The sequence below is a fragment of the Bos indicus genome, chromosome 20 (assembly GCF_029378745.1).
Source record: "Bos indicus isolate NIAB-ARS_2022 breed Sahiwal x Tharparkar chromosome 20, NIAB-ARS_B.indTharparkar_mat_pri_1.0, whole genome shotgun sequence".
In the NCBI taxonomy this organism is placed as follows: domain Eukaryota; kingdom Metazoa; phylum Chordata; class Mammalia; order Artiodactyla; family Bovidae; genus Bos; species Bos indicus.
The window spans coordinates 12,650,399-12,676,155 of record NC_091779.1 but is presented as its reverse complement, the minus strand read 5'-3'; the positions used below and the strand labels follow the sequence as shown (position 1 = coordinate 12,676,155).

At 41.1% G+C, this 25,757-nt stretch overlaps 1 protein-coding gene across 10 annotated transcripts in view; it reads left to right on the top strand.

Moving 5' to 3' along the window:
- MAST4 (microtubule associated serine/threonine kinase family member 4) overlaps positions 1–25,757 on the top strand; it is a 618,779-nt gene that overhangs the window by 280,433 nt on the left and 312,589 nt on the right. For 5 of the 10 annotated variants that reach the window (XM_070774592.1, XM_070774591.1, XM_070774595.1 and 2 more), the window contains one exon: positions 9,618–9,692. The exons of the other annotated variants lie outside the window; for them this stretch is intronic. In XM_070774592.1, the coding sequence (XP_070630693.1) occupies positions 9,618–9,692 (75 nt within the window). The remainder of the gene's footprint in view (positions 1–9,617; positions 9,693–25,757) is intronic. 10 annotated transcript variants of the gene reach the window in all.

Below are 25,757 nucleotides of genomic sequence, written 5' to 3'. Positions count from 1 at the left end.
TTTTTTCTAAATGAAGTGACTTAAGTGGGTTGACATATGTGCTGCAGCATAATTGTGCTGTGTTTTTGGAGCTCAAGTCAGTAATTACATCCATAAACTTATTGTCACTGGTAGAATATGTTAACTGGTCTTCGACACAAAATTCATTAATTTGAATCAATATGTAATGTTCTGAAATGCTCTAACAAAGGATCGTTGACAGATATAATACAGTCTCAGACCCAAACATTTCTCTATGAATGGCAGTAAATATAAACATTCTCTAACTAGCAGGTCAGTACTGTGATTCCCAAAACACACACATTATGAAGTCTGAAAGAAATCTGAACTATGACATGATGCCAGTAAGTGAATTCACTTGTTTTTAAAACCGGATGTCCTGGATATTTTCGATCTTTACAACATAGGGCTAACTTTCAGAGAAGGTCTTGGAATTTCAAGCTTTCAGATGCATCATGCCTCGTTACAGATGGGGATTCTGGTCCAGGGAGGCTGAGTGACTGACGGGGAGGAGACCAGCCCCCAGCTTGTCTTTTCCCACTACCCCTCAGAGAGTGCCAGAACACCCTTCTCCTTGGAATCGTAGCGGATTAGACGCAGACTAGCTTTTCTACTTTCCTAATGTGGAATAACTTTAAAAGGCAAATGGAAATGTGCCAGGGTTGGGAAGTAAATTTGAATTCAAAGCAAGAATTTCATCAGAAATCCAATCCCAGGGTTTTCTTTTGATTTGACACTGCAGACCTACCAAAATTACATTAATGTGAAACCTTGACAAAAGAAAAATCCCCGTCATTAGATATGTGGTGCTTCACAGATAATATCTAGTTCACCCTTTCAGCATTTCTGGGAAACGAAAGCCAGAGAAGATAGGTACCATGTGACTTCAGAGGGGCGTGTCCAGCGTGCCCAGAGCTAACGCACAGCCCAGGTTAGGTACAGCCAGGGCTGGTTTGAAGGCGGAACCACACGTGCTGGGGAATAAACTGGAACTTGGCAAGGAGCAGAGCGAGAAGGGAAGCTGCCCCTGTGGTTGCAGCTGGTAGCTTGTGCTCTGAGATGCAGTGGGAAGCTTTTGTCTTTTCTTTGGCCTCCAATGAGTTTGCACCTCCCTCTCTCCCTTCCTGTCCCCCACTTCTCTTCCTCTCATCCCCTCTCTTCATCTCCATCCTCCCTGCTCCTTTCTCGCTCTCTCTCTACCTCTATCCCCCTACTTAGGGGGATACCTGCATCTCCCTTCTGGCTTTGGGGTGTCTGGTTCGATTTGGCCCAGGGGAGGAGCAGTGATTGGAGGAAAGGAGGCAGACATAGAAAAAGTGATGGAAGTCACTGTTCTCTGGAGGGATGCTCTTCTGCAGATGACCCTCCACACCTAGCTCTCCTTTCCAGGTTCTGGAAGCAGCGTTATCCCTTTTGTCTTCTGACCTAGGGGAGGTGAAGGAACCCTCCCCGTAAGTAATTCCTGTGTCAGAATTTTCTCAGACCACCTCCTCTGAGGGTGCCCTCTGTTTCCTGCAGAAACTCTGACTGAAACACGGGGTATGGGTGAGCCGATGCTTCATTTAAATACATGTGCTTCATTTGTCATTTTGATAATTATTTAAAATTATTTATCCAGCATCTACCAAGGGGCAGAACTATTAAGACAAAGTTCCTGGCATCACAGAGCTTACAGAAAAAAAGACAAACACATACAAGTTACAGTCAAGCAGTAATAACTGTTATGAAGTAAAGGAGGACAGGGAAAGGGAGTTGTTGACTTAAAAAAATACACAACGTGAGAGTTGCGAGTTCATTTTTATTTGAGGCAGAATGAGGGCCTCAGCCTGAGAGTTGGCACCTCAGATAGCTCTGAGAACCTGCTCCAAAGAGGCAGGTGGGAGATCAGCGTATAAGTGATTTTGGTGAAGGGGGAATACATGCAGTCAAGCACATATTTTTTTCAGGTTTCTGCTAGTCACAAACAGCAGTCATCACCATGAACGATTTTAGTGCTTTTCCAGATACAAGGCGATACAAGAAATGGGCTCATAACTGGCCCCTTAAAGTATCTAACTAGTGGAAGACCTGTCCTGCCAGTTCTTCCCTGAATACCTGCTCTCATGCTCAGTTGCTCAGTCATGTCCAACTCTCTGCGACCCCAGGGACTGTAGCCCACCAGGCTCCTCTGTGCGTGGGGATTCTTCAGGTAAGAATACCGGAGTGGGTTGCCACGCCCTCCTCCAGAGAACCTTCTTCCCAACCCAGGTCTCCTTCACTGCAGGTGGATTCTTTACTACCTGAGTCACCAGGCAAGCCCTCCCTGAGCATAGAGTACCTCATTTCTGATCTCCACTCTGAGCTTCTTTCCTGGGGTGTTGAAAATCAGCAGCTGCAGCAGCACGTGATTTAACTCCTTGTAGAGGTAGATGGCAAGTGCCAAGGTGTAGTTGACAGAGTGGTGGGTCCCCTTAGAAGAGGGGATAGGTGAAGTTTGCAGAATTGAGTGAGTAGGCTATAATTTGCAAAAATTTAAAAAAAAAAAAAAGGAGTTTTTTTTCAGTGAAGGGCATCTCCAGGACCCTGAGCTGGGAAGGGGCTTGGAGGGCTCTAGGAATAGCACAAAGACCAGTGTGGCTGCAGTGAGTGAGGGAGAGCCCCTGGAATTCAGAAAACATGCAGGGTGGGTTGCCTGCTGCTTTATAGGATCCAGAAGGACTTGGGGTGACGGGAAAGAAAAGGTATGGGGAATTTGGAAGATAGTGATATTATTTATATATTTTATTAGGGTGGCTTTGTCTGCTATTGGGAGGACAGACTCGTCAGAGGCCCAAAGTAGCAGAACACAGATAGGAGTTTAATGCTGGTATATGGATGAGTTGGATGGTGTTATTGGGTTGAATTGCATCTCCCCCACAGATATGTTGAAGTCTTAGAAGACTTAGAAGAGAAAAACATTCTCTTTTTGAGAATGTGTCCTTATTTGGACATAGGGTCTTTGCAGTCAGTGATCAAGTTAGCAAGAATTTTTTGCAAGATCTCTAATCCAGTATAACTAATGTCCTTATAGTTAAGGAGATATTTGGATGTAGCGACAGATGCACAGAAAGGAAAAGTTAAGAGACATGGGACGAAGATGGCAGTCTAGAGCCAAGGAGAGAGGCTGGAACAAAGCCTCCCCTCACCGCCCTCAGGAGAAACCAGCCTTGCTGACACCTTGATTTTAGGTTTCTAGCTTCTAGAACTGTAAGATGGTAGAATCTTGTTGTTTAAGCCACCCTGTTTGTGGAATTTTGTCACAGCAGCCCTAGGAACCAAATACAGAGAAATGACTTGGAAGAGATTGATGATGGTCAGAAGGCTTGAATTTGAGATGCATTCTGCAGTTAACACCAGGAGGATTTGCTGGATTGGAGACGGGTGGTGGGGTTGATGTTTGGCCCGTGGGAACTGAGTTTAAGGATGGGATGACCGGTGATGCCTAGGTCATTGGGTGAGTGGTGGTGCCCTTTCCTGGGGATTAGGAACACTGAGGATGATAGACTTGGGGGACAGAGGTCCAGAATTGGGTCAGGGACTTGTGAGTTTGCAGTCCCTGTTTGACATCTCAGGGTAGGCAGTTATAGAGGTAGGGGAGATGTCATAGCAGAGTCATAAATGGTGACCAGTCCCTCCCCCACAAACACTGCAGCACCTGGCCTCTCACTTCCATGAGCTGCAACTCCAGGTGTCATGGACTCCACGGGTGTGCAGAGAGGATTCTATCAGCACACAGGTGCTTTATATGATGTTTAATGTATTTTTCTTAATGTTTGTATGCTCAGTCATGTCCAACCCTTTGTGACCCCATGAAGTGTAGCTCCAAGCTCCTCTGTCCATGGAATTTCCCAGGCAAGAATACTGGAGTGAGGTGCCCTTTCCTCCTCCAGGGGATCTTCCTGAACCAGGAATTAAACCCATGTTTCCTGTGTCTCCTGCATTGCCAGGTGGATTCTTTACCACTGCATCAACTGGGAAGTCCTTTTCTTCTTAATATATACTAGGGAAAAAAAATAAATAAATAACTAGCACAACCAAGCCATGATTTCAAGATGCTATTACTTAGGCCTTCATTAAAATTTGAATATATAAGTTTTTAAAAACCAGAGTCATCTTTTTAAAGAAAACAATTAAGAAATGAGTAGTATCATATATTTAGCAGATGTAATAGTATACATTGTTTGTGGATATGGGGGGAAAAATAAATGACTAAAGTCTGGGACACAGTCTAAAGCCTTTGTAAGGAGTTACTAGGTGATGCCTACCTCATGACAGTTTTTGTTTGTTTTTTGGCCACATGTCATGCAGGGATCTTAGTTCCTAGACCAGGCATCAAACCTGAGCCCCTGCAGTGGAAGGGCAGGGTCTTAACTGCTTTGTTCTGTTCTGTTTCCTTTTATTCTAACTGCAAGTCAAATCAGTAGACTTAGTAGTAGAGACCAGCATTTGTTTAAAAAAGAGTTAAACTAGATCAGAAAGTAGAGCATACTGCTGGTGGTATTTGGAGGCATAATTTCATGATGCAAACTATCTTTCTCAATGAACATCACAGTGAGAAGTGAGAAAGTCTCTGGGTTTGCTTCCATAGTTGCAGGTATCACTTCCCCTGTCCTGTTTTGGTGACTCTCCTCTTGAGCCAACTTGAAAAACTTGGGTTTGTAAGGAGACAAGAAAAAATGATGTACTTTCATCTTTACAGGGTCATGAATAGTTTTCATAACTATTTCATAACTCCTCTTTCATAGGAGGTTTTCATAAATTACTGTGAGATTAGTTCCACGGGTTTTAGAAGCCTATGATATCATCATCGAAAATATATAGCCCATTTCTTCCATGTTCATTTGGGTTTCTGATCCCTATTTTGATACACCTGGTAATTGCTAGATCTCCGAGCTTGCGAATTCTTCCAATCGATGTATTTGCATAGAGTTTTTGACTGCAGGGTCCTAGATTGCTTTATTGACGTGCCTTTACCAGGACCTGTTTGCAGTAGCTTTGTTGTACACACTTAAGTATAATGTTGAGTAAGAACTTTGATTGAAAGTGGAATATATTTATTCAAACCAAAGGATGTCTCAGGGTTGTGTGAAAGTGCTTATTCTTATACAAGAGTGCATGTGATTTTTTTCAGAATTAAAACTCCTTTGAATGGATTTTTAAGAAGTCCTCTAGGAGCCCTTGCAGCAATTGTGTGATATTTCTTCTTTTTCTTTTTTTCCTTATGATGAAATATCTAGGCTGGAGATGTCTAATGAGATATTTCTTTAAAAAATAATGCCAAAATTATACATACATTTAGTTTTAAATTTTCCCTGTGGCTCTAATTTTGAGATAGAGTAACTTATACCTGATTTAAAGAGTTAGGTGTTTAAATAATCTGATGTCAGCCACTGAATTCATTGGGCACCCATTATTTCACGCCTGATATACTGTTTTCCACAGAGCATTCTTGTAAATTTGTTTATGTGATGCAAATTAGGCTAAGTACTACCCCATCAGATCTGTAATGTTTAGGGAACAATAATTTCTCTAAAAGTATAGTTTGCAGTGTTCAGGGATGTTTATATTTCTAAAATGACTTAACAGGAGAAGCCTTGATGAAAGCATTTAGTATGGAGCTGATAGATGTCTCATTAAGTTTCCAGAAAATGCACATGTAAACACTTTTTTAGTCATCTTTCAATAGTTTATTTACATAACTGAGGGCTGCTACTTTAATTAGTGGTGGTTATCACAGCAAAATGATTTAGTAAGTGGACCTAAGTGAGAGAAGACACTTCTGTTTCTAGAAACTACTGGTGAGGAATCCAACCCTCCTCCTTGGCCCCCTACCCTGGCAGCAAAGAGCCTCTGTTTACATATGTAAATAAGTCATTCAGTTGAGAGTCCCTTTGGATCCAAGGTCCAATCTGTTATTTTGCTGATGTTGATGACATTAGCCAGGAGGTAAAGGGTACCAAGAGACTGAAGTCTCAGCCTGGAATGACAGATACCGGAGACCAAAGTCTATCTTTTAAGAGGAGAAGTGGATTCTTGGGACCAAGAATTTAGGAAAAGAAAATAAAGGCACAAATTTTGTCTTTAATGTTGGCCTGAGTGATAGAATTTAACGTTTCTCTTGAACACAGCCAGCTATACAAATGAATATGCTGTGTAAGGATGTTGGTTTCATGACATCCTATTTTTGAGAGCCCTGTTTCCTATTTAAAGAATATATAATATTTCATAATTGAACTCATGAAGTTGACTTTGCTAAGATATATGTTGTTTGTACCTGTCTTGGATGTAGGAATCTGGCTTAAAATAAGAAAGGAAAACTTTTAAATTAAGGTCTCCCTAAGCAAGACTGCTGGAAGAAATATCAATAACCTCAGATATGCAGATGACACCACCCTTATGGCAGAAAGTGAGGAAGAACTAAAAAGCCTATTGATGAAAGTGAAAGAGGAGAGTGAAAAAGTTGGCTTAAAGCTCAACATTCAGAAAACGAAGATCATAGCATCTGGTCCCATCACTTCATGGGAAATAGATGGGGAAACAGTGGAAACAGTGTCAGACTTTATTTTTTGGGGCTCCAAAATCACTGCAGATGGTGATTGCAGCCATAAAATTAAAAGACACTTACTCCTTGGAAGGAAAGTTATGGCCAACCTAGATAGCATATTAAAAAACAGAGAGATTACTTTGCTAACAAAGGTCCATCTAGTCAAGGCTATGGTTTTTCCAGTGGTCATGTATGGATGTGAGAGTTGGACTGTGAAGAAAGCTGAGCGTTGAAGAATTGATGCTTTTGAACTGTGGTGTTGGAGAAGACTCTTGAGAGTCCCTTGTACTGCAAGGAGATCCAACCAGTCCATCCTAAAGGAGATCCGTCCTGGGTGTTCATTGGAAGGACTAATGCTGAAGCTGAAACTCCAATACTTTGACCACCTCATGTGAAGAGTTGACTCACTGGAAAAGACTCTGATGCTGGGAGGGATTGGGGGCAGGAGGAGAAGGGGACAACAGAGGATGAGATGGCTGGATGGCATCACTGACTCAATGGACATGAGTTTGAGTAAACTCCGGGAGTTGGTGATGGACAGGGAGGCCTGGCATGCTGCGATTCATGGGGTCGCAAAGAGTCGGACACAACTGAGTGACTGAACTGAACTGAACTGAAAGTGAAGAAAGCAGCATGTCCAGTCTGTAATGAATTGAGTTCTTCTCAAAGGTTCCTGTCTAGTGCATAGCTATGGCTACCTTTCTACAAAGCCTTAGTAACTCAATACATGAGCCACTGACCACCACCAACTTTTTTGTCAACAATAGAATACAGTGTGACTGTTTTTGAAAATTAAGATTAGGTTAAAACATGAGTCATATGGAGAAAACCTTGCTGTGAGCTGTTCAGAATTCCCTTATTTCTGTTCCATATGCAGTTCATTAAAATGACATTAATACTCCAGGCTGTTCTTTGGTTTCTATTAAGATGTATTATGAAAAAGATAAAAAGATGTATTACTGGAATCTGTGTAAATATATTGATTATCTCATAGGCCTATTTGTTCACCACAGGCAGACTATTGTAACAGAGTCAGTGTACCTGAGAATAAATGAGACAAAATGGAGACCAGGTTTTAAAAACACACTGGCCCCCTCCATTCCCCTTGAAGGGTGTGCTTGTGCTCTTTAAACCAGCCTTTCAGTAACTGGGAGTTTAAGATTGAGGTTCTCAGTTTAATATCAGCATCTGCCCCCTGCTGAGTTTATGGTGCAATTAGCTAATTAAAAAAAAAAATAACATTTTCACCTTGAAGTCAGGAGAAGAGCAATAAACTACAGGCTTAGGATTTAGTTAATTTGCACATTGACTGTAACTGTGTATTTAATGCCAAGATTAACTTTTTTTTTCCTGATGAGTGGGAGCCTGGCACTGCATACTGGAACTCTTAAATCAGTTATAATCATTCCACAGGGAGCTTGATAAGGGCAGATAATTCTATAGATATATTAATGAGGATAATTATTTATTTTCATCTGGTAACTTTTTTAAGGAGAAAATGCCTTAAAATCACTTTCTGATAAACCATTAAATATAAAGGAGACTTCTGGTTAAATAAATAATCTGTGATTTAAAAAAATACTATTTCTCATGTAAAATCTATTGCTTCTATTGAATAGAAAGTCATACTCAATTTTTGTTTGTTTGTTTTTCCAAATATTCAGGGACTTAATGAGAACAATTTCTGCTGTCAAAGCTTTTGGTATCTTTTCTAGGTCAACTAAGACTTAAAACTATTGCCTTGCATTTTTTTTTCCGGAAGAGGGTAGGGAAAGAATGCATGTTGGCAGGGCAGTTAGTAGGAAAAACATAATCCTGACTTGCAATCTGCTACTTATGACATTTCCTTTTTGAAAGGTAAGCGTTACGCTTTGGATGCCAAAGCAGTGATGGTTGGCAATTCAAGTGGGTGTGATTGATCCATGTCTTTAAAGTAATAGCACTGTTATTCTTGGAAGAAAGAAAGAAAAGAATTCTCAAGTATGGTAATACAGAGCCTGCATTTTTACTACTGTAGAAGGTCTTTTCACCCTCCTCTGTGAGCAGATGCTAACACTCATCTGACAGATACTTCACTCCCTGTGGAGAGGCTCACTTGGACCAGGGGCTTTACTTCCAGGGGTTTACAGACCATCTCTCTGTGGCTTTCATCTCCCTGTCCCTGAAGTCTCTGCCCACAGTGGATTGTGCTTACTTCTTAAATTCTTGTCTACTGTTGCCCAGCTTTGGAAGATGGAAAAGTGAAACTCTATTCCATGCCCCCCATGGGGGCCCCTATTCCAAACTTTTCCTTTAAAGTACAGTTGCTTGGGTTTCTTTTGGTGTGTGTGTTTGACATGGAATGAGCAGTGGGAGGTGTTAAGTCTTTCTCTGTGGTCCATTTGTCACGTGTGTGTGTGTTTACAAGGGTTGATCTAAGGAAAAGACCACCCTTCTACACAGGTTAGGTTATAAACTTAATTCTCAATCTCTGAGCCAATAAAGCTTAATTGCATTCAGGGATAGAGTTTTTGGTGGCTGCCAGATACCAGGAATTCTGCCAGGATGACGAAGAGAGGAACTTCTAAGCCAAGAGAGTTTTCATGTTTGGGGAAAGATTGTAATTTCTGTATCTTTTTGGTGTTAACCACGTGAGTGACAGGTTTAAGAATGTGTTCTGCTACTCTAGGAAGAATGATTTCATGTTCAGTGAAATCATGCTTCAGTTTTCCTTAATATCCTTGATATAATTAGAGACAGTATCAGGTAATAGGAAAATGCACACTTGGTGGGAAATGTGATACTGGCCTGTGTTTATGACATCACACACATGCATAGGCAGGGCTGTTTTTAATAAAATGACTTGCACATGGCATGCACCTTTGTGGGCGAGGTGGCGGGGCGGGGGGGGGGGGGAGCTGTGTCGTGTGTTTTTATTGCTGGATTTTAGCTGAAAGAGACGTGTACAGTGCTGTTAAATGCTGTCCCTTTCCCTTTTCTGACCATTTCCCCATCATCCCACGCCCCGCCTTCTCCTCTCCCACCTCGTTCATCCCCATCTTCCATTCCCTGTCAGGAAGGGCAGCCTCCGAAGAGTCATTTCAACTCAGCCCGACATCGCCAGAGACTAGTGGACCCCGCTGCTTCAAAAGTGAGTGTGCCTGTCGCATGGTGCATGGCGGAGTGGTCCCTGTGAGGAGAAGGGGGCTGTGGGCCTTTGCTTATGCTGGTGCCTCTCATGGTCTTAGAGGAGGCAAGGTCTTCTCTACTGATTGAAGACCGTCCACATCAAAGGAGTTGTATTGTCGAACCATCAGACCTGGAAACCAGCAAAACCCTGCTAGGTAGCACCAGCTGGTTTCCGTGGTTGTAAACACTCCCCCCACGGCCAGTTTCAAGCAGCCGTGTGACAAAGGTGACCACAGGGCTGGACAGAGGTGCCCCATAGAGCTCTGTTATATCCAGACACAATTGACATACTTCCACGTGAAAATATAGCAATATAATTAGGAAGTGAACCGTTTGGGTATCTCTTATCTTTATTTTCAATATAATGTATTTCATTGGAAGTTTAGATAGTTTTAATCAACAATAATGGCTGTTTTTAACAACCAGCTTGTAAAATTCCTGAAAATGCTCCCCAGCTGGTGTACCTGGGCTCTAGTAGAGCAGTTCTGCATATGATATATTTGTTGAGAATAGCTCAAGCCAGTTTCGTCATGTTCAGCTCTGATGGTCTACAGAAAAGTGGCTGAGGTTTTGAGCAAGGATTTGCTCTTCCTACACAGCCTCAGTAAGTCGCAAGTCTGTTCTGCTGCACACAGACTTTTATTAAAGAGACATTTACTGGCAAACAGGCACAGAATGTCTCTGCAGCCTGTCCTGTAAACTCGGTGAAGGGCTCTACGCTCAAGCCTTTTAGGTGCTCCAGCTGATCTCTTTGGAAGGTCCCACTTAACGTGGATGAACTGACAGCTCTCTGGAGACAGGATGCTCTCATTTCTATGGTGGGCATCATTCACTGGAGCCCCTCTACCCCATCTGCTGAACATAAGGCCGTGGCACAGCGGAGCCTCGGTGCCAGACCTCAAGGTCCAATTTACAGACCTTCGTAGATTCTTAGGCTCTGTTCATGCAAGGGTAGAGAGTATCTGTAAACTGACTTTGCCAGGCCACTTACCTTAAAGACCACTAGTGTCAACAATGAAAGCCTGTTTCTAACATCCACTATATTGACCAGGGGACCACTGATTTTGATTTCAGCAATGAAAACCCATTTCAGTATGAGCACACGCGTACACTGGTGTGACTGAGACATGGATACCTCTGATATAATGCTAGTTGACCACCCTGGGGGAGTCAGTGATTTGCATATAATTTTTAATCAATAGATAATATTACATTGCCTATGTGGAAATATTTGGAAGTGGCCCCCAAATGTCATAGCATTTTGTGACATTTAGTTAGTACCTGGGGTGTCTCCTCCCCGCTCCCAAGTTCTAAACAACTCAGTTTGACTCAGGATCCTTATGATGAAGTCATGAAAGTTTGTGAGGGGAGAAAAATAAACTAGCTCTGAATAAGTTGGATGGTTTCATCATGTAAGAGGTGAATCTTGCTAAGCCTAGTTCAGAGAACACCAGGTCCTTCTCAGACCCAGCCTAAGAGTTTTCATCAACGAGGCAGTAAAACATCCTGAGGTTAAGCATAACCCCTGTTATACCCAGCATGTTTCTCTTGGTCAATGGTGTGTTAAGGATCCAACTTGGCACATGCTTTTGTTCTTCTTCTTTCTTTTTTCCTATGTTTGTTTCATTCTGCTGTGGAATTTTCAGAAATACTACTGTGCCTCACCATGCTAAGTGTTGTCTGTTATACTGTAAATTAGGTTTCTTCTATTGAGTCTTTGTTGTTCTGTTTTGTCTTAAGTGAGAATCATGGCTTTTTTTTCTAGATACACTCTAAGAAGATCTCATTAAACTGCTAAAAAGAAGATGTCTGGTGCCTTGATGTGCTGTGTGAATAGGTTCAGCCAATATTCACAAATAGGCTTTAAAGGTCAAATCCTTTCTTCCGCCAAATACTGCAGTACTAGAAATTTAAGAAAGGCCTAAAATTTTTTTCTAACCTTAGGAACTGATGAGGGGAAACACATTTGCCATGTGGATTGGTTACTTGGGCAATGAATATAAAATGGAAATGTGCATTAGTGTGGCCAGTGACCTTTCATTATAAGCACATTGGTGCTTAGACGCTACACTGCATTTGTTCAACTCAGTAACCTGAGTTGTTATAAAAAAAAAAAACCTGGAGGATTCTGGGGTCAGTAATAACTTAGAGTAAACCAGCTATTAAAGTTTTTGAGAATATGGATTCTGTTGAGTCAGCATTGCAGTCTGGGGAGAAGTGTGATCAAGCAGAGATACTTGACTTCCCATTAGCAGTATGGAGTGGTGAGGAAGAATATCCTTGAGTGGGATGTGCATTAGGCTTTGTTATAATCCATTTGTGTCTGTGGGCTGCCATGTAACACTGAGCCCCCATGGCTCAAGGTTCTCTCTTCTATGAAATGCGTGTGCATGCAACGTCGCTTTAGTCGTGTCAGACTCTTTGTTACCCTATGGACTGTAGCCTGCCAGGCTTCTCGGTTCATGGGATTCTCCAGGCAGGAATACTAGAGTGGGTTGCCATTTCCTTTTCCAAGGGATCTTCCCAACCCAGGGATCGAACCTACATCTTTTATATCTCCTGCACTGGCAGGCAGGTTCTTTACCACTAGCGCCGCCTGGGAAGCCTGTAAAGTGAAAGTCACTCTGTCGTGTCTGTCTGTGATCCCATAGACTGTATAGTCCATGGTATTCCCCACGACAGAATACTGGAGTGGGTAGCCTCTCCCTTCTCCAGGGGATCTTTCCAACCCATGGATCAAACCCAGGTCTCCTGCATTGCAGGTGAATTCTTTACCAGGTGAGCAACAAGGGAAGCCCTCTATTAAATGAGAGTTTATTAAATAGTCTCTTAACCAAATTAAGGAATTATGTTTCTTTTTCATCAAGGCTTTTTATAGCTAGATACTTTCCCATTTAGTCTGAGATTTTTGAATGACATTTCTCAGTCCTAAAATTCCTCTAGAAACAGCATCTTTCCTCATGAATTCCAAAGCATTATTTGTGGGCGGTCTTTTATCAGTGTCTTCAATGGATGTTAATTTTTTAAACAGAATTACTTTAAAGCTGTGGGGGAAAATATGAACCAGAAACAAGAGGCTCATTTTCTACTCAGGGAGTTGGCTTTTTTTTTTTTTTTTTTAGCCTGAATTTTTTAATCTTAGTCTTTGAAAGCTTTTGAAAGTGCTTTGAGTATAGGAAAACAAGCTCTTAAATCTGTTTTATTTGAATAAGAGTTAAAGAGTGAAGGAGAAATCAAAGGTAAGTAATGTACCTCTGATTGGCTAAACTTGTCCACTGGGAATTTCTAAAATATATTTCATTTGGAGAATATGCTCACCTGTCTATCCCCCAGTATGAACCCTTCACACAGTAAATGAACAAAGAAGAAAACAGGCAGCAGGAATAATAGTTCAAAGACCACTGAACAGTTATTTGTGGAGCTGGTAAAGAATTCTGTTAAATAAAAATCAGTTTGATATGGGAGCATCAGGGACACGATCTGGGGAGGCAGGAGGTGGACAGAAAAGAACACGAGAGTGTACAGAGGATTAGCTTTCAAATCTCCTGGCATTTGAGCACAAAAGGATGATGAAGATTTATTCTAGATGAAATGTCATTTTTCATTGGAAGCTTTGCTGGTCCAGAATAAATAGGTTCATAGAGCTCGTATTGAAATTTTGAGCATGTGACAATAGGTAGTGGTGGGCATAGCATCTAATAAATTTCAAAACCAGAAAGTGTTGTAATATTCTATCCTCTTAAAAAAAAAAAAAAAAAAAAAAAAAAAAAACCTCCCTAAATGGACAGCTAACCAAAACCCTGCTTATGATTCTAAGATACATCACTTCAGTATGCCACAGGGCTTGAAAATCCTTTATACTAATTCTCAGCGATTTCTCTACCTTTTTCTAATGAGAATAAGGTTTATAAAACCTGGGCTCTCCTGCTGGGAAAATCAGCCCTGAGCTATCTCAGAGCAGACCGTCTTCTTTTCTCACTAATATAAACCTTTTAGGATTGATCCTTTTTTTCATTTTTATCTCTCTGAAGAGTAAATGTCTCTGGGACCTTAGAAACCCATTGTTTGGAGGGGGCAAAAGGCTGCATTGACCAGGGTTCATAGTTGCAAACATGATGTAGAATAAAAGCCATGGAAATCATGATATTGTGTTTCTTTCTTTAATAACAAAAGAAATAGTTTTTTTGTTTTTTTTTTTTAAGCACTAAGGGGATAGGCTTTAAAGTATTGAATATCTACATTTTAGAGCCTTATTATGGATTGAATTTTTGGATGGTAATTAACACCTTCCTAGTCCCAAGAGTTTCAAGTGTTAAAGGATAATTTCTGCTTTTTTGGAGGCTGTAATACTTGTTACTATATTTAAGGAGATATTAATAGAAAGATGGGGAAGGGGCTGGGAAGATTGGTTGCCATAATTATTCTGGGAATATTTTAGTTATATAAAATGTTGTTACAATGTAAACTTTTTGTTTGCTTTTACAAAAGATTTTAGGGGTAGTACATTGCTGATAGAAAATTTTGAGGCAGTTTATAGCTTTTGTTTGTACATCAGCTGTCTATGAACTTTTGGTCCTGGCTAAAATGGGTGTTGATCTCATATCTGAAACTTAATAGCTATGACATTGGGGCGGTTACTTAATTACCCTAAGAAAGCCTCAGTTTCTTTATCTGAGAACAAAATAGTATCCATCTCATGGGATTGTTTTGAGGATTAAATGGGAGAATGTATAAAAAGTTTTTACTGCACAGGTAGGGACTTAAGTGAAAGTCGCTCCATCGTGTCCAGCTCTTTGCAACCCCTTGAACTATACAGTCCATGGAATTCTCCAGGCCAGAATACTAGAGTGGGTAGCCTTTCCCTTCTCCAGGGAATCTTCCCAACTCAGGGATCAAATCCAGGTCTCCTGTATTGCAGGCGGATTCTTTACCAACTGAGCTATCAGGGAAGCTCCAAGGCACTTAATGATAACCAAAAAATTGTAGCTATCCTTTAAATTATGATTATTCTTATTATGGATATCAGGTAATCATTATTTAACTTCTCTAAGATTTTTTTTTCCCTCATGTAAAATAAGGGGTTGAGGTAGAATGTCTGCATTGTTAAAAGTGTGTCCAGTTCTCCTTATGTTTGAATGTCTGGTATGTACTCAGCTGTGTGGTAGGCATAGAGGACTATAGCTTGTAGGATTTAGTTCTTACCTTTAAGAATATAATGTAATTGGGAAAGAAATAATGCAGAAACAATAATCAGTTGTTTGGTCAACATATCCAAGCTGCATTAATTTCAAACCAAAGGACCTCTGTGGCCACAGTCAGAAAAGTCTTCCTGAAGCTTGTAGGTTTTCATCTGGGTCCTGAAAGAAGCAAAGGACTTTTTAAACCTTATGAGTGTGGGCATGAACATTATGAGCATGCGCGAGGTAATGTGATGGGCCAGACTGGAATGGTGTGAACGAGGTGACACGTTCCTGAATGGCTGTTCCTGGTGGGATGCAGACAGGCTTTGCCTCGGGCGCGGTGTTCTCAATGAAGTTCTGTGTACTAGTTGCGTGGCCAAGGAAAAGTCTCTTGTTTCCTCATCCATACAGCTCAGGAATAACAATATCTACCTCACTGAGAATGTTGTTACAATGAAATGGTCTGGTGTCGCCATTCCATAGAGTGATTGTGCTATTTTGGGGACAAAAATGACAGTTTTTAGCTAAATTAAACAGTCTTCTCTATGACCCAGCAATCCCATAGAAAAGAAGTGGCCTCTGTCCAAGGACACAGATGCTTCATGCAGCCTTGTTGTTACACCAGAACATTTGGAGATACTGTGAGTGCACTGAAGGAGTGATTGGGAAAAGAGAGGGCATCGCATAACCCCCAGCAGTTAGAAGCCGCAGCCTTGAAAGGACATGCAGCAATGTGGATGGGACTGAAAACGTGTTACTCTGTGAAACCAAGCTTAAACAAATTCAGTTCTTTACTACCATGCTTGTAATGTCGATTAAAAATGCACATATAGCATACAGTTTATGATTTCCAGGAGCTCATACAAATAGCTGATTGTCCATTGGGCACATTGCAAGGGTAGGCTGGAGGCAGATAAGAGGTGTGGGAAGGTTCTGTCCAAATAAACTGATGGGTGGGAATAATATTCTCTGTCTGAGGAGTATGCTTACCCTCTCCTGTACCCTTGAACTTCCCCACGAGGAAGTAGATAGGCCAAGAAATAAGATGTAAGGGAGAGTTAAAGAAGTCTCCAGAGGTGAAAGCAATGCTCCTATGCATCGTGGAGCAGCTAACACTTAGGCAGCCCCGCAGCATGTCCACCTGCTTCTAGCTGCTGTACGCCTGGGACTGACGACTCCCTAGGAGGGGTACTGCTGATCACCTAGTGGCCGACGAGGCCACGGAAGTTTGCATGAGATCACACAGCTACTAAAACAGGAGCTGGGATTCGAACCCGGGATTCTTGGGCTCTTGGGCTCCCTGTGCTTAACCGTCCTGTGTACTATGGCTGTAACTGAAGGGGTGAGGTAGAACCAGGGCTTTTTCTCCCATGGCGTCCTTGGACCATGCCTCGCCGTTGCCACTACCTTCTTTTTGTGGAAACTGCCAATTGGCGTGTGTGTGTACTTATATGTGTGTGCATGTGTATAAAACTTTTTGTATGCATTCACAAGTATACAGCTTGATGAATTTACACAAACTGGACAATCCCATACGACCAGCACCCAGAACAGAACGTGCTGGGCAATGCCGAAAAACCAAAACTTCTGTCACTTTTACTGGGCATGAAGTTCCAGTTGCTGGAAAGCAACATCATGAAAAACCTAAGCCTTTAAAAGCGAAAAACAATAGAAATATCAAAGATTCTGGAAATGGCTGCAGGTTTTGGGTGTTTGTAAGGTGTAGGTAAAGCCTTCCACCTTTTCTCGATTTTTACCCCAGTTGCTTCTGTTACAAATAGTGGAGGACACAGACCACTCTTGAAGGAAAGCGGAAGGTTTTCCAATGAGTTTAGGGTCACCTCACGTTATCAAAGGATAAAACAGATTGACCTGCTGGCCTTAGACAGAAATACAGATAAACACCTGCATGGTGTGGATCGTAAGATGGCTTTGCAATGGACAGGTAAGTGAATTTTCACTTCTCCCCTGGTCGTTAACTTCCCGGCACCTGTCTTTGATGTTCAGCCTCAACTCCTATAGGCTGCATTTGTCAACATCCCTCTCTAAGGGTGATGCTTCCCCCAAATCCAGACAGTTGGCTTAGGTTCTGACTGAGTCTGAAGTTGTGTTTTGGGGTTACATTTACAATGTGATCCGTCCACCTGGTACCCCTGTGCACATTTTGCTGCCTTTGGCAGACAGCACAGAGAAGTGAAATTCCTTGCAGGAGCCCCAGAACTAGTACAAGGTGAAGCCCACTTAGTCCCTGTGCATAGCCACCACGCCATGCCCTTTGTACCGCCATCTCGGAGGGGCGCCTCCCTTTCCCAGGGGACACCCTGTCCTGAGTGGCATTTCTCAAGGTTCAAAAGGAAGGCAACCACAGTTCCCACAGTAGTGAGTTTTCTGCCTCCAGTGCCAGATTCCTCCTTGATCCATAGCCTGCTCTCCTGCCACCTGACTCCACAGTACTGTTGACCTATGTAATGCTGCAAAACTGTCTGGAAAGCTTTCATTTTCCTTACCATTTCTGTGTGTGACTATCCCAGTTTACTGGATTTATTTCTCTGTTAGCATTAACAGAATTCTAGAGCCCTAACAATTCAGCTGAAAAAATGGGCAGAGGGCACCCCCATTTCTTCAGCCTAACATCTCTCTAATCAGACACATACAAGTAATTCTACAGAAAGTGGGTTCCAATTATTTATTTTCCATGATTCTGTCTATAATGTATGACATAAACACAGTATTGAAGCACTCAAAATTACAGGGCTGCAACATGCTTTTGGAATTCAGCTCGTGTAGTTCATACAGAATGATTTGGGTCTTGTGACCGGGCATTATGGGATTTATTTTGTAGACTTAAAGGTGGGTATAGCCTGCTGCTTTTGAAGAATCACTCTTTAATCTTCAACAAAATAATCTTTTCATTGAGGTATAACATATATACAGAAAAGTACAGATATTTTAAGCTTGCTATTATCCCAAAGATCTTAGTAACTGATTTTTTTTTTTTTTTCCCTGTAGTAGTAACATATCCCAAAACTGCAGATTTCAGTGAGCTTTCACACACTGCCTATGCCCAGGTAACAACTCCAAGGTTTAAAATACAGTGCATTACCAGCACCCTAGCAGACCCCTTGTCCTACCCCTGTAGCAGTTTTCAGAATGTTTTAAATTTCCATTTTTGTTTTCAGAGTCACATTTCTTTCCTGATGCTTGTCAACATCCTAATTGATTGTCCAGGAAAATGATGTTTGTCTTTAAGAAAAGAATGGGACTGGGTTTCAAAATGGAAGTAAAGAATGTGTGAAAACCATTTTGACTTTTAATATTTTAGTTGCTGGAATTTCTATTTTAAGCCCATTTAAATGTTGTGACTGAAAATATTGAGAACTGTTTGACCTGTTTGTCTTTCCTAACACAAATTTTTTGTTGTTGTAGCAGTTACCTTTTCCTGTTCTTTGTTTTTTGTTTGTTTTAACTGACAGCGGTTAAGTAGGCATAGGTAAATTGTTACAGCTCAACCTATCTTATCCTTGGGTGGATTTTTTTCCCCAAGGACTTTAAAGAACTAGTGAATTGCTTTTGTTGACTTTTCTCATAGTTCTCAGAGTAGTGCTTACCAAAGACCTGTAACAGGCAGTTGGCCAAGATGAGATTAGTATTTTATTTGGAGGAAGGGTGTAGGAAGTCTTTTTAATTTAGAGATTAAAAGCTCATCAGCTGGGTTAGGACTCTGATGATGGGAAAGATTAAAGGCAAAAGGAGAAGGAAGCAGCAGAGGATAAGATGGTTAAATAGCACCTGAGGATCGAAAAAAGTCAGACACAACTTAGAGACTAAACGGAAACAATGGACAAGTACAGGTTATCCAGTTTAGCTTTAGATTTATTTATGAAGAATTACTGAAATCATTTCTTTACCTTCAAGGAGTCCTGTATCCTGCTGGCCCCTTGTAATCCTCTGCCCCAAGGCAAAAAGAAAAACAAATCAAAACATAGCCAGCAACTCTAAAAGATTAATTTAAACATTTAGCCAAGCAATCCTTGAAAGTGAAGTCGCTCAGTCGTGTCCGACTCTTGGCTACCCCATGGACTGTAGCCCACAGATCCCTCCATGGGATTCTCCAGGCAAGAACACTGGAGTGGGTTGCCATTTCCTTCTCCAGGGGATCTTCCCAACCCAGGGATTGAACCCAGGTCTCCTACATTGCAGGCAGATGCTTTAATCTCTGAGCCACCAGGGAAGGGAATCCCTATCTGAGAAGAGCAGGCTGAGTACCTCAGACACACTTGTTGGCCAATGCTTGGAGACCATGGTATCTTTTTTTAACTGACCTGATTAACTTCATTGCCTCCTTTAATATTTTTATAAGTTAGTGGTTTTTTTCCCAGGGTGGGGTAGGATAAGTTCTCCCTTCCCATTATCTCACACACAGATTTCTGCTTCTTTCCTGAAAGAAAGATTTGACTATGATATGGCCAAGTACAGTTTTCCTTGTATTCATTCTGCTTGGAGTTCACAAGTATGTAGATTGATGCCTTTTATCAATTTTTTGGAAAGCCCTTAGCTATTATCTATTCAAATGTGTCTTCTGCCTCATTTTCTCTCTTCTCCTTGTGGTAGTCTATTTGTACCTGTGTTAGGCAGTTGAATATTGTTGCACAGATCTTAGACACTGTTTTTTGTTTTTGCTTTATTTTCCTGGTGATTCATTTTGGATAATTTCTATCATTTTGATTTAAACTTTACTTATTCCTTCTTCTGCTTTGCTCATTGAGCTGGTAAGTCCTTTTCATTCTGATATCTTTCATTCCAGCTTTTCCTGTTGTTCTTTATTATTATTATAGTTTCTATCTCTCTAGTGAAATTTTCCATGTATTTGTTCATGTCAGATATCTTTGCCACTGTATCCCTTTGCATAGTTATTTTTGAGTCTTTGTCTGACAACATCAAAATCTTGGTTATCTCTGCATCTGTTTGTATTGCCTATTTCTTTTATTGAGTATGGATCCCAACAGTACCCAGCACAGTTCAAGTAGACAGCAGAATGACTCAGCACTCTGACTCAAGTGGTATGACATAGAAGAGACACACCTTTTTTTTTGGAGCTAAATATTATTTACCTCAATTTCTACTGTTCTCTCACTTAAAACTTTTATATAAACACATGGTAAAGCAACATCTCCTACTTCTCAAGCCTCTGCTTCCACTTAGAATGTAGACAATTACAAGAGACCGCTGTTGTTGTGTTCACAATCAAAACAAGGTATGTAAGCTGCAAACCCATACTTTAAAAACTAACTTAAAAAGCTAAGAGCACAGGTAAACCTGGGGCTTCCCACGCGGTGCTAGTGATAAAGAACCCACCTGCCAGTGCAGGAGACGCAAGAGATGCATGTTCAATCCCTGGGCCAGGAAGAGCCTGTGGAGAAGGAAACGGCAATCCACTCCAGTATTCCTACCTGGAGAATCCCAGGGACAGAGGAGCTTCGTGCGCTACAGTTGATGGGGGTCACAAAGAATCAGGCACAACGGTAGTGACCTCGCATGCATACACAAGAAAACCTTAATAAAGTGAATTCCTGAGTGATAAATTCATGAAGGGAAGGGCTCATGGCTATCATGGTGAAATGACAGCAGGAGGAGAAACCTGCCATAGGTCAGCAACAGAGGAATTAGACCAAGTGAGAACATACTTTTCGTTCCTAGCTTTTCTCCAAATCTTCACTCCTATAGTTGAAAGTAATGGTCTCTTGTCAATGTCTACTTCTTGAATGGAAGAGGAAGTCTCAGAAATAGATTTGTCCGAGGAGATCAGGGAATTTGTGAATAGGGAAAAGAGAATAAAGATAAGCCTTAAAACGGAAACTGAAGTCGCTCAGTCATGTCCGACTCTTTGTGAGCCCATGGACTGTAGCCTACGAGGTTCCTCCATCCATGGGATTTCCCAGGCAAGAATACTGGAATGGGTTGCCGTTTCCTTCTCCAGGGAATCTTCCCAACCCAGGGATCGAAGCTGAGTCTCCCACATTGTAGGCAGATGCTTTACCATCTGAGCTGCCTGGGAAACCGTAACGATAAGCCTGCTGCTGCTGCTGCTAAGTCGCTTCAGTCGTGTCCGACTCTGTGCGACCCCATAGACGGCAGCCCAACAGCCTCCTCCGTCCTAGCCATTCATAAATCTGGGCTTAGTTGTGTCATTCTGTCACTGTTAGAAACACACGGCTATGGTAACAGTCCTTAGTTCCTGGCTGTATCTTCCATATAAACTATAGACCTATGGCATGCTAATCATGTGTTCTTATACTTTGGGTTCATTTCTTTAATGATTTGATCCCTGTTGTGCACAAGGGCTTTGTTTATGTAGCTGCTGTTTTCAGTCTTCTCTTGGATTTGTCGAGCAGTCTTTCAAGGTGCACTAGAGGACATTTGATTGAATTACAGTGTAGGGCGCCTACCTCTTTCATCAGAGTGCAATACCAGACTGTGAAATTCAGTTACTAAATGCAGTTGCTGGTGTATCACATGGCAGTAATTTAGTGTTTGCTTCTCTTATGGCCATCCTATCATTGTACCAAAGTAAAGGCTCTGTGAAATGTACATTTCTCAAAGCATGTTCTGTGTACATGCCTCAGGGATGGTTCTGCCAAAGTGTTTCATGGTCCCATTAATTTGAGAAACACTGCAGATCATACCCTTTGATCTTGTTAAATAAAATGCCTGTAATTTTAAAAAGTCTTGGGGAAATCTTGCAGTGAGTAAATTCTCTGAGATGTATTTAAGTATATTTTCTGAAACTTATTTGAGTACAGAACATTTTACCAAGAAACTTATTAAGTTTTTCTTATCAATACCCATTAGCAAAGTTCATTGAGTAATGTTGAGTTAAATGAATCTTGTTCCTCTTTATTTCAAGGAACATGAATAATTCGTATTGGCTGACATTCTCTATACCTGGGAAACATCTTCCCCACTGTTTTCTGGTAAGATAACTAGCATTTTTGGAAGGAGGAGGAGCTCTAATCCAGCAGCCTATCAGGTTACAGGATTATACTTAGGGCCTCCTACTTAGGACAGTGGTAATGTTGAGTTCTGCCTTTATAGATGTATACTGGTCTCTGCTATCTCACTGGTCCAAGGACTCTGCTAGTTTGCTAGTTCAAGAAAATAAGCTAGGTCAGCTGTCATATCCCCCTAAATGAGAAAAGACAGCTAGCTGCCTGGACTGCAATTGGAAGGAAAGGTCAATCAATGTATTACCTCTTCTTCCATGTGTTCCTTGCCTGCCGGCTGAGTTGTGCCTTCTCACTAGCGGTGGTAATCTTTTCTGCTAAATTTTATTTTAACCTTGCAAATAGGTGAAAGGAAGGGCACAGTTAATAACATCTTCTCTCCTACACCTCTGAGTGTATTATTTGGGCTCTTACTCTCCCTTCCCCCAGCCCCGCCCTGCACGGTCCTGCTTAGGTGGAGAGTTAGGCAAGTGGCTGGTGTCACGTACTGTGGGAATTTCTCTGAGAACCCTCTCAGGCTCTTGCACAGACAGAATGCAAGCATGTTTGTGATTTTTGACAGTGCCCAGGATCTAGGTGGAATTAAGTTTTTTCAAAACATTTCTCAGTCAATATGTTTACTCTCCTTCACCAGCCATGCAGTGTGATACGGTGCATCACGGATACTTGAAATAGGCTGCAACAGGAGGTCAGGAGGGGGCATAGATTTTCTAACACGGCATGTTAGATGGAATGATTTTGTGTACTCTGAAGTGGAAAATTCAATCAGAATTTTCCACACTTTTTAGTTAAAGCAACACTGTTGTTTATTGATGAAAGGTAGACTGGGAGAAATATAGAATGAAAATGGAGTAGATGACAAATCTAGCATTATTCCTGGTCATAGCAGGAAATACTTTTTCTCTTGTAATTTAATGAAAGCTATACGAGATAAAAAGGGTCTGCTTAAAAGATACACTATGGAATACTTGGAATATATGCCAGCTTGCTTAGCGTGTGTGTGTGGGTAAAATGCAATCTGGCTTTTTAAGAAGCTTGTGTTTCATTGAGATGGACTTTGTGCTTGACAAAGGGTAGTTAAAAGGCCCGGGTAATCTATTTTGGCTTAGTTTTAATGCAGCAGAACTCATTTGGAAAGCATCTGAGAGAATCAATAAGAAATTCAAGGATAGATTCTGTAAGTTTTCATTCAAGTAGAATATTTAAATGTATTACTAGTTTTCATTCATCTGTGCTTTGGTGCACAAAAGATACATCAGCATAACTACCTATTATGTAGATGAATACCTTATACTTTCAAATTGCAAAACCTTAGGGTTGCTATGTCAGATTTGTGAATGAATATTTAAGAGAGAATAATAGCCTAATACTAGTGTGCTCAATGTGTGCCAGTCAATTTTCTAGATACTTCATGTGTATTCTTTCATTTAATCTGCACAATGACACTATAAGCTCTTATGACTGATCACTCCCAGTGAGGGTATGTCATTTGTCCAAGGCCATCTTCCTAAGCCAGGTTCCTGAGCCACCCTGCCTGGCTGCCCTCCTAGGACTCTGCCATCTCAGCACTTTCATCCTGGTGAGCCTACGGGCACATGGGTTAGTAACTTAATTCAATCCACATAGAGTACTTAGCACTTAGGGTTTTTATATTTAGATTCTATCTTTAAAAGATAGAATATATATAATGTGTGTGTGTGTGTGTGTGTGTGTAATATTTTACATGTAGAATCTAAAAAAAAAAAAAAAAAACTGGACTGGAAAAAATGAGAGTAATGGTGTTACCAGGGGCTCAGGATAGAGAAATGGGAGAGATGTTTAAGGGTGCATAGGAGCTGCCTGCCAATGCAGGAGAGGTAAGAGATGCAGGTTTGATCCCTGGGTCGGGAAGATCCTGGAGGAAGGCATGGCAGCCCACTCCAGTATTCTTGCCTGGAGAATCCCATGGAGAGAGGAGCCTGGCAGGTTATGGTCCGTAGGGTCTAAAAGAGGTGGCCATGACTGAATGCCACTGAAAGCATACATGCCTGCATGTGCAACTAGCACATATAAGTCCTGGAGATCTAATACACAGGACAGTGATTATAGACCACAAACTATATTGTAAGCATTAAGCTTGCTAAGAGCCTAAAGTTTAATTTTTTCCATCACTAGAAGAAATGATATTTATATAAGGTGATAGACCAGTTGGCTGACATTACAATGACAATTATATTGCAATACAAATGTATGAGATCAATATTGTATACCTTGAATTTGTATAATGTTATGTCAATTATATCTGAAGAAAGAGACATGTAGTTCTTTAACAATCTATTTTACTTAACTATTAATGCTTTTTTCCTGATTGATATATAATTCTGATGTTTAGTTTCCTTTCTCTTTTTGGTTTTACTACCATTTAAAGTGACAGAACCATTTAAAAGCATTAGTGCAAATTCAGCAACATATCTGAATTGTGTGACTTTAAAAGATAGTTTAGGCTGCTTATAATTTTATGTTCTTCAGTGTGCTAGAGTTGATTATTTCCCTCCTTTGTTCATACTATGTTATAGTATAGGTCATTTATACTGTTTTTTTTTTTTTTAATCTTATAGACTGTGAGTCCAGATTTAACTATCAACTTTAGGTTTCCAAGGTGATAACTGCATAATTCAGTGTGTGAACACACGGTGTCTGTGGAATATAGTAATCATGGCAGTACAGTAAGTCTAGTATGCTTTTTATTTTTAAAAGAAAGAACTTAATTAGTGTAAGTAGAAACCAAAGTCGAAACCACCTTAACTCGGTCCTGAATTACAAATGGCAGCACTCACATGTGATAAGGGGGAAACCTGCTTGCTTGGAAATTACTTAATTTTTTCAGTTAATAAAAATAAGGTGCCACCTTATGAGAACTTTCTTAGGTCTTCAGTTTAAATGTCCACCCATGTTGTAGTCCTTGTGATCCGAAAACCACACAAAATGTCATCCTGACTTTAAGAGAAAGGATTCTGTCTTTGCAATGAGAATAGAATTCAGTCTTAGGGAAGAAACAATTAAAACCCAAAGCCTTTCATTACTTTTGATGCTTAACAAAAGGCAAAAAACTGCTACACTATAATATTTTCTACTAATTAACTGTCACACATGTGATGCCATTAAGTTTGAAGTCACTTCGGTTAACTTCAAAGTCATTATTAACACACAGTGCGTGGACCTCCCAAATTGATTTTTGAAAAGGGAACGCCATTGATGGATCTGTAATCAGTGTTTCCAAGAATTTTGCTTCTCATAGAACCTAATCCTAATTTGGGGCTTCTCTGATAGCTCAGATGGTAAAGAATCTGCCTGCAATGCAGGAGACCTGGGTTTGATCCCTGGGTTGGGATGATCCCCTGGAGGAGGGCATGGCTACCCACTTCAGTATTCTTGCCTCGAGAATCCTCATGGACAGAGGAGCCTGGTGGGCTACAGCCCTTGGGGACCCCAGGAGCCCAACCCCAAAGAGTCAGACATGACTGAATGACTAAGCACAAGCATAGCACATAACTTAATGCTAATTTAAGCAACATTTGGTCATTTCCTCTGGGTAACAAGCACGGGCCCTTCTGATGCTCAGAGATGGTGTCAGGGTTGTCTTCACGCCAGGTATGCTTTTGATACACGGCTCCAAAGCTGACTTGCAAAGTTCACGACTATTTTTGGAGCATATCAGAAACATGTTTAGCTGCCAACGACCAAAAACAACAAATTGCAGCTTAAATAAATAAGGATTTATTATTTCTCATATAAAAATGTTGGTTGGTTGGGTGTCCAGGGCCAGTGCAGTGTGGGAAAGGGTCATCAAGGCTATGTTGTCTTTGC